The sequence below is a fragment of the Cucurbita maxima genome, unplaced genomic scaffold, assembly GCF_002738345.1.
Source record: "Cucurbita maxima cultivar Rimu unplaced genomic scaffold, Cmax_1.0 Cma_Scf00015, whole genome shotgun sequence".
NCBI lineage: Eukaryota > Viridiplantae > Streptophyta > Magnoliopsida > Cucurbitales > Cucurbitaceae > Cucurbita > Cucurbita maxima.
Genome location: NW_019272031.1, coordinates 2368350 through 2378141, shown reverse-complemented (window position 1 = coordinate 2378141; position 9792 = coordinate 2368350). Strand labels below are relative to the sequence as shown.

Here is a 9792-nt window from a genome sequence, read left to right as displayed (position 1 = left end):
ATTCCCTAAATTAGCCGATGTGGGACTTTCATCATCCAACAGAGGGAACGAAACCTTCTTTATAAGGGCGTGAAAACTCTACCTATTTTAAACACGTTGAACAAAACCACAAAAAGAATAATATCTATTAGGAATGAGTTTCACTTTTAACAATTTTAACCATAATATTAGAACTAACTCTTTAAACTTTTCGACCCTTAAAAGTTAAATGGATAACAATTGTACACACTTATTCCGTGTTCTAAGATTCTATAAACATTGCTTGTGCCGTTTGAACTATGAGTTCTTCACGACGCGAATATTTTTCAGGGCAAAAAAAGTCGGTTGTTTATCGTCCTCTGCGATGCCACAACAGGAAAAAGCAACGACAGCGATCAACTAGTGGGTTGCTTAATTTAAAGAAGAAATGGTTCCAATTTCCAATAGATAAGAGATATATTTAGCCGATTAAAAAGGCCTTAATCTCTGGGGTTTGGATATTTCGCTCTGTGGATGCTGTGAGGTGAAACCCAGAAGGGAATTTGTTTGAGATTCCGAGATTTCGTGAAAAACCCATTTCATCAATGGCGTCCAGAAGGCAGTTGCAATGTTTGATCAGCTTGGTTTGCAGGGGAGGGAGGCCATTCTCTTCTTTTTCTGCTTCTGAGAAGCTCATAGATATGGAAAAAGATTATAGTGTCCATAAGTGAGCTCTCGTTTCATGGTTTTGATTGTTTGGTTTCTTGATGAACTCTTGATCTTATCTTGAATTGAAGGTTTGTGGTGGTGTTCTTGTTTTCATGCTGTGATATCTGTTGTTTTCTGATGTTTTTGATTCTGGGTTCTCTCTGTTTCTCTCCATGTCTTTGATATAGATGATGATATGTGATACTTTTCTTGATTTCTCCATGGGCGGCCTGAGTAACCTTTGATGCAGCAAGCTTCTGTCTATCAGAAGATATCAATCATATTGCTTAATGTTTATAAGAGAGTGTTATGATGCTTATATTATTGATTGGATAAAAGGGTTTATGTAGTTCCAACTTTTATTGTTGTTACGAATCAAATGGCTGAAGTCATGCAGCAGGCATTAGTTTATACAAGTCTATGTCATATCAAATGTCGCTTAAGAGCCTTAAATTTTCTTCTTTTCTTTGTGTTCTTGCAAGAGTCTAAGCTCATCGCTACTTTCGGGCTTCCTCTCAAGGTTTTAAAATGCTTCTTCTATGGAGTAAGGAGAAGTTTCCACACCCTTATAAGGAATGTTTCGTTCTCCTCCCCATCGATGTAGGATCTCATAATCCACTCCCCTTTTGGGCCCATCGTCTTTGCTGGCATTTGTTCCCTTCTCCAATCGATATGAGACCCCCCAATCCACCTTTCGATGCCACCGCCTTGTGTCTACCCCCTCTGGGACTCAGCATTCTCGTTTGCACATCGCCTAGTGTCTGGCTCTGTTACCATTTGTAATAGCCCAATCCTACCTCTAACAGATATTGTCCTCTTTGGGCTTTTTCTTTTGAGCTTCCCTTCAAGGATTTAAAACACGTCTACTAGGGAGAGTTTTCCACACCCTTATAAGGAATGATGCTTCGTTTTCCTCCCCAATTGATGTGGGATCTCACAATCCACCCCCCTTTAGGGCTCAGCATCCTTGCCGACATTCGTTCCCTTCTCCAATCAATATGGGACACCCCAATCCACCTACCTTCAGGTTCCACCGTTCTTGTTGGCACACCGCCTCGTGTTCACCCCCCTTCGGGGTTCAATCTCCTCGCTCACATATCGCCTAGTGTCTGGCTCTGATACCATTTGTAAGAGCTCAAGCCCAATGCTAGCAGATATTGTCCTCTTTGGGCTTTCCCTTTCGGACTTCCACTCAAAGTTTTAAAACATGTCTACTAGGGAGAGGTTTTCACATTCTTGTGAAGAATGTTTCGTTCTCCTCCCCAACTAATGTGGGATCTCACAGTTCCCATATCCCTTAAGTAGGGAATTGTAGTCTGTGGAGTGTCGAATTTATGTTGATTCTACCCTTATTGATGGATACTTCATGGCGTTATGCAGCTACCACCCCATTCCAGTTGTATTCTCGGAAGCAAAGGGGTCATCGATATGGGACCCAGAGGGTAAGAGATATCTGGATTTTCTATCAGCTTATTCTGCTGTCAACCAGGTACACGAGTGTAATTGATCTCCATGCATGATGTGAACTAAATTGAACGTTTTTAGCATTGTTCATTCTAATAACAGGTGTTTTTTTCTTTAATAATCATTTCTAAGTGACTTGTTTGATAATTCATCGCTTAATTGATATCTTTTATTGCCTTATGCCTGTAGGGACATTGTCATCCAAAGATTGTCAAGGCATTCCAAGAACAAGCAGAGAAACTCACTCTTAGCTCTCGAGCTTTCTGTAATGATAAGTTTCTCCTGTTTGCTGAGTACTTAACATAAAATTTTGGCTATGATATGGTGCTTCCAATGAACACTGGTGCTGAAGGAGTGGAAACTGCTTTGAAGTTGGCAAGGAAATGGGGTTACAAGAAGAAGAAAATCCCCAAAGATGAGGTGCGGTGTAAGGAAATTTTGTGCTATAATTTACATCGTGGTCTTCAAATTTTGAAAGTTTCTCCGTTCTCCATTTTAGTTGGAAACGTTTAGCATATTAGCTGTGAGATCCCACATTGGTTTGGGAGAAGAACGAAATATTTTTTATAAGGATGTGGAAACCTCTCCTTAGCAGACGCATTTTAAAAACCATGAGGGTAAGCCCGAAAGGGAAAGCCCAAAGAGGACAATATCTGCTAGCATTGGGCTTGAGCTGTTACAAATGGTATCAAAACCAGACACTGGGCAATGTGCGAATGAGGAGGTTGAGCCCTGAAGGGGAGTGAACACGAGACTGTGCGCCAGCAAGGACGCTGGACCCAGGGGGTGGATTGGGGTGTCCCATATTGATTGGAGAAGGGAACGAATGCCGGCAAGGACGCTGAGCCCTGAAGGGGGGTGGATTGTGAGATCCCACATCAATTGGGCAGGAAAACGAAGCATCATTTCTTATAAGAGTGTGGAAAACTCTCTCTTGTAGACGCGTTTTAAAAACCTTGAATGGAAGCCCGAAAGGGAAAGCCCAAAGAGGACAATATATGCTAGCGGTGGGCTTGGGCTGTTACAAATGGTATCAGAGCTAGACACCGGGCAATCTACTAGCAAAGAGTCTGAGCCTCGAAGGGGGGTAGACACGAGGCGGTGTGCCAGTAAGGACGCTGGGCCCTGAAGGAGGTGGATTGGGGGGGTCCCACATCGAGTGGAGAAGGGACCGAATGCCAACGAGGACACTGGGCCCCAAAGGGGGGTGAATTGTGAGATCCATATCGGTTGGGGAGGAGAACGAAACATTCTTTATAAGGGTGTAGAAACCTCTTCCTAGTAGACGCGTTTTAAAAACCATGAGGGCAAAGCCGAAAGGGAAAGCCCAAAAAGGACAATATCTCTTAGCGCTGAGCTTGGGATGTTACAAATGGTATCAAAGCCAGACACCAGGCAATGTGCCAGTGAGGAGGCTGAAGGCGATCTACTAGCGGTGGGCTAGGGTTGTTACATTAGCGTTCATCGCAGTTCAAACTTGATTGCTGTTAAGTGCTCGTAGGTGCTGTTACGATCTTAATAAATTACTTTTCTTAAAATTTACTTGCAAAACTGTGATGAAACTAATCCATGTAGAACATATTATTGTGCAAAAAAATCAATAACTTATCCTCCAAATTCTTCATAATTAAATGACCTTTGAAGTCCCATATTTTATGTCACATATGCAGGCTATTATTGTTTCATGTTGTGGGTGCTTTCACGGTCGTACATTGGCTGTTATTTCCATGAGCTGCGACAATGAAGCGACTCGTGAATTTGGGCCCTTGTTGCCTGGACATCTTAAAGTTGATTTTGGTGATGCAGTTGCCCTTGAGAAAATATTTAAAGGTTGGTTGAATCTATTGTTCCAAGACATGGTTTCCCTTGTGTTTTTTATGTACATGTCAAGAAATTTGTTACTAAAGAATTATAAAAGAGGTAACTTGTTCATGTATTTTCACTATTAAACAATCCTATCCATTAGTTTTTGTTTTGCTTGGTCATGGGGATTTGTATTTGGCGTTCGGTTTATCTTATTGCTCGTCGTTTTCATGGAGTGCAGAGCATGGGGACCGAATAGCTGGATTTTTGTTCGAGCCCATTCAAGGAGAGGCAGGGGTATGTATGAAGGGACAGAAATCTTTTACTAGGGAAGGTTGTTTTCTAAATGTTGTTAGCGGCATATTGGAGAGGCTAAGGAAACATTCCTTATAAGGGTGTGAAAACCTCTCCCTATCAGGCGTGTTTTAAAACCGTGAGGCTGATGGCGATACATAACGAGCCAAAGCGGACAATATCTGCTAGCGGTGGGCTTGGGCTGTTACAAATGGTATCAGAGCCAGACACTGGGCGGTGTGCTAGCGATGACACTAGACCCTAAGGGGTGGATTGTGAGATCCCACATTGGTTGGAGAGGGGAATGAAACATTCCTTATAAGGGTGTGGAAACCTCTCTCTCGCAGACGCGTTTTAAAAACCTTGAGGGGAAGCCCGAAAAGGAAAGTTCAAAGAGAACCATATCTACTAGCGGTGGGCTAGGGCCGTTACAAATGGTATCAAAGCTAGTCACTAGACGGTGCGAGACACTAGTTGGTGTAGGGCTAGACTCTCTACATAGTAGACGCGTTTTAAAATCGTGAGGCTGACAATGATATGTAATGGGCCAAAGCAAACAATATCTGTTAGCGATGGGTTTGGGCTTGGACTGTCTGTTACAATAAATAATAAAATAACGCGTTATAAGAATCTTACATGAAACGAAAACACGTGCTATGATCTTTTTAGACATAGATCTACGAAAAGTCCAATACTACTTTCTTTTTTCGCTATCTGCCTCTTACAGCTGAAGAATATGGATTGCTACATAATGTATTGACTCTTACAGTTTCGCTTTCGACATCTGAATCATTTTGTGTGGATATTTCGATATTCTTCTAGGTTATTATTCCCCCTGATGGTTACATGAAAGCTGTGCGAGATCTTTGCTCGAAGTATAATGTCTTAATGATTGCTGACGAAATACAATCTGGCTTAGCGAGGTCGGGAAAATTGTTGGCTTGCAATTGGGAGAATGTCAGACCAGATTTAGTGGTAATGCCCCGTCTCGCTCTTCCCATATTATAGGACGTTTTCTTTTATTTATATATATTTATTAAGAATGAATCTATTTGATTCTCGACGTTTCCTGTACTACTACGGGTTCATCTACGATAGGGGAAGGTTTGATCAACGTTCTTCATTTCAAAACGTTCTTCATTTAACCAAACATCTCCTTAATTCTTATATTTCTTCTGCTATAAACTTGTACATGATTTTTTTTTATGATTCAGATACTGGGAAAAGCATTGGGCGGTGGAGTAATACCTGTAAGTGCTGTTCTTGCTGACAAAGATATAATGCTTTGTATCCAACCTGGAGAGCATGGGAGGTGTGTAGCTTGTGTTTAGATTTATGAGATAGACTTTTTTTTCCCCTTCTAGCGCCCGACTTTTAATCTTCACTTATCGTTAAAATTAAGACGTTTTCTTTTCGGGTGCTGTTTTTCAAATCAATAGTTTCATGAAAACTGACCAAAGTTTATCAGCCAACATTGAAGAATTCTATTTGTTTTTCTTAGCCTTGAGTCACAAGTTAGTAAAATGTAAGGAGGACTCTATCTTACAATCTATGGATATTCGGAGAAAGAGATTGCCTAGGAAAATACAAAATACCGAGTCAATTTGAGAGGGTTGGTAAACTCTCCTCTCTCTAGAACGCTCGTACTAGACTGAAAGTATAAAGAATATTACCGGTAACATCACAAGCCCACTACTAGTAGATATTATCCTCTTTGGGCTTCCCCTCAAGGTTTTTAAAATGTGTCTGCTAAGAGTTGGTTTCCACACCCTTATAAAGAATGCTTTTGTTCTCCTCCCTAACCGATGTGGGATCTCACAATCCATCCCCCCCTTCGGGGCCTAGCGTCCTCGCTGGCACTCGTTTCCTTCTCCAATCGATGTGCGACCCCAATCCACTTCCTTCTAGGCCTAGCGTCCTTGTTGGCACACCGCCTCATGTCCACCCCTCTTCGGTGTTCAAGCTCCTCGCTAGCATATTGTCCGATGTCTAGCTCTTATACCAATTGTAATAGCCCAAGTCCACCACTAGCAGCAGATTTTGTCCTCTTTAGGCTTTTTCTTTTGGGATTCTCCTCAAGGTTTTTAAAATGTATCGGCTAGGGAGAGGTTTCCACACCCTTATAAATAATGTTTTGTTCTCCTTCTCAACTAATATGGGATCTCACACTACCCTCCTTTCCCAACACTCCACCATGCACGATCCCGGTGGTTCCTTCCCATACAATTTGATTTCTAACCAACTTGTCATCCTTGTGATTCCCCTTTTCCCCCTTCTCGCAAACAGACCCAAAATCGGTTGGAAGATTAGCTGCGGCTGCTTGCAAATTGTGAGGCAGCCTCCACTTGAGATGGATGCATTGCCCACTAGCTAAGCCAGCCAAAGTAATCTTTAGGAGATTTGAAAAAGGATCTTAGAGTGTCTAGGCTTGGGCCAGGAGGGTTCCTTTAACACCTTCTTTTTTCTACTCATCGGAGTTAAATGGAAAAGTTGCCTTATTAAAGGTCCCTGTGAACATTATATTAGGCTTCACTCACTGCAGAAAAGGCACAACTTAAGAATCAGTTCTATACATGAACCCTATCTGAATTAATATAAACAGTGGAGAATGCTGCCACTTGACTAAATGGCATGACCTTTCTTGCACCCAAAAGAACATATTAGCTTCAACATATTTTAAACAAGAATGTTTCTATTCCTATCTCTGCAAATGCATGTGTTGATTTTCTCCTCGAGAGTAAAACATGATCAGAATTTCTGCTACATATGTTTCTTTGTTTCTAAGACGTGTCTATCTATAAAAGCTCAAGCCCACCGCTAGTAAATATTGTTCTCTTTGGTCTTTCCCTTTCAGGCTTCTTTTCAAGGTTTGAAAATGCATCTCCAATTTTATCGGAGGTCCCTGAAGGGGGTGGATTATGAAATACTACATCAGTTGGAGAGGGTAACGAAGCATTCCTTATAAAGGTGTGGAAACCTCTGCTTAGTAGATGCATTTTAAAACCTTGAGGGGAAGCTCGGAAGGGAAAGCCCAAAGAGGACAATAACTAGCGGTGGGCTTGGGCAGTTACATATGGTATCAGAGCCAGACACTGGGTGATGTGCCAGCGAGGACGCTGGCCCCTAAGGGGGATTGTGAGATCCCACATTGGTTGGAAAGGGGAATGAAACATGCCTAATAAGGGTGTGGAAACCTCTCCTAATAAGCCTAAAAGGAAAAGTCCAAAGAGGACAATATCTGCTAGTAGTGGGCTTAGGCTTGGGCTATTACACAGTACTCGTGTGCTATTGAGAACACTATCTTAAACTGCTGTTGTGATATCTAATAAAGACTGACCTTGCTCTTGATCTCATTATGCATAGCACTTTTGGGGGAAATCCACTGGCAAGTGCAGTTGCTATTGCCTCACTTGAAGTGATCAAAGATGAGAAACTTGCTGAAAGGTATGAAGTATGCATGATAAATTGCTGCCTGTTATACTTTTCAAGATGTTTTCTAGTCATTTCCTTTACTATCTCCCTTTTTGGGCCTCTGATTTATACTATGAAATGTTGAACTTTTTTTCCATGTAAAAAACAGATCAGCTAAATTAGTAGAGGAGCTCAGAAAGCAGCTCGTCGAAGTTCAGGAACGTTTCCCACAATACATCAAGCATGTTCGAGGAAGAGGTTTATTCAATGCCGTGGAGCTTAAAAGCAAAGCTTTATCTCCTGTTTCGGCATATGATATTTGCATGAAGTTGAAGGAAAGGGGAGTTCTTGCTAAACCGACGCACGATACTATAATTCGGTTAACGCCTCCACTCTCGATAAGGTATGGCGTATCTTTTATAATTACCTCTTTTCTTGCTGTTGAAACTTAGCCAGAGACAATATTAGGGGGGGGGGGGGGGGGGGGGGGGGATGTTCTGATACCCATTGGTTCTCATATCGGTTGGGGAAACTAAACATTTTTTTAAAGATGTGGAAACCTCTTCCTAGCAGACACGTTTTAAAATCCTTAAGGAGAAGCCTGAAAGGGAAAGTCCAAAGAGGACAATATTTGCTAACGGTGGGCTTGGGCTGTTACAAATGGTATTAGAGCCAAACATTGGGCGGTCTACTAATGAGGACGTTGAGCCTTGAAGGGGGTGACACCAAGCGGTGTGTTAGCAAGGACGTTGGGCCGAAGGAGATTGATTGTGAGATCCTACATCGATTGGAGAGAGGAACGAGTGCCCGCGATGACTCTGGGCCCTGAAAGGGGGTGGATTGTGAGATCCCACGTCGATTGGAGAGAGGAACGAGTGCCCACGAGAACACTAGGTCCTAAAGGGCAGTGGATTGTGAGATCCCACATCGGTTGGAGAGGGAAATGAAACATTCTTTATAAGGGGGTGGAAACCTCTCCCTATCAAACGCTTTTTAAAATCCTTGAGGGGAAGCCCAAAAGAGAGAGTCCAAAGAGGACAATATCTTCTAGCGGTGGGCTTGGACTTTTACAAATGGTATCAGAGCTAGACATCAGGCAGTGTGCCAGTGAGGACGCTGAGCCCTGAAGAGGGTGGACACCAGGCGGTGTGCCAGCGAGGACGTTGGGCCGAAGGGGGTGGATTGTGAGACCCCACATCGATTGGAGAGAGGAACGAGTGTCAGCGAGGACGCTAGACCCTAAAGGGGAGTGGATTGTGAGATCCCACATCGGTTGGAGAGGAGGCCGAATTAGGACTTCATCGCATGCTGCAGTGAATGGGGAAACACGTAGAGAGAAAAAATACAAGAGGATTTGTCTTTCCAGACACCTCAAGAAGCCGAAAACAAGACGAACGGTTTCAATGAGCTTGATAAAAGCAGTGAAAACTTCATAATACCATAGAGAATGATTGTAAGCATTTGTTGTGCAGTTTGGATGAGGTGAAAGAAGGCACCAAGGCACTCCATGATGTGCTGGAAATTGATCTTCCACAGCTGATGAAGGAAAAGCCACACAAAGCTTCCCCAAGTGATTCTAACATATGCGATCGCTGCGGAAGAAACCTATCTGCCTCTACGGATTAGGATCTCTCCACTTATATACTTCTTCCACACCCCAAATAAATAGTGGGTTCTCTTTGAAGTTTAATGAACATTTTGTACTGTAGACTGCTTGATCTTCTAATCTATTTGAGATGATGTTGGTTCAGTGCATGGCTTCAAGAATGCTGTCTGTTATCAACTGTTCTTGGATCGAGTCCAGATTCTAATGATGGCTAGTTCAGAGAGCTTTCTAAACGTATGTTTTGGTTCTTAAACTTTCAAGTTTGTTCGGTTTTGATCTTTGTTACGCTATTTGTTTTTTTACTGTAAATCTCTTTTTTTCGATGTTCCTGCAACAACCCTCTTTTTTAAGCACTGGAAATCTCACAATTTTCTGGTGAATCCTCGGAGGAATGTCGCTGATTTGGTTGAAATTCGTGATCATTCTCACCTTGAATCGTCATGATTTGTGAGTAATCGACCCAGAATTAGCCTAAGTTTCGATCGATTTTTGTGAGTCATAGATCGGTTTTTCTTTTCCAAATTTATTGAATATAAGATGTGTTGTCG

General features: G+C 42.3%; 1 protein-coding gene across 1 annotated transcript; it reads left to right on the top strand.

Annotated features, from left to right (window-relative positions):
* The first annotated feature begins 260 nt into the window (after positions 1–260).
* LOC111490420 (ornithine aminotransferase, mitochondrial-like) lies at positions 261–9573 on the top strand. The gene is given in 11 exon segments (XM_023139029.1): positions 261–685; positions 2047–2155; positions 2320–2550; positions 3801–3960; positions 4175–4230; positions 5050–5202; positions 5442–5539; positions 7591–7671; positions 7808–8041; positions 9111–9277; positions 9336–9573. Coding segments are annotated over 10 exon segments (1398 nt in total). The 5' UTR covers positions 261–563; the 3' UTR covers positions 9265–9277; positions 9336–9573.
* Positions 9574–9792: the final 219 nt, after the last annotated feature.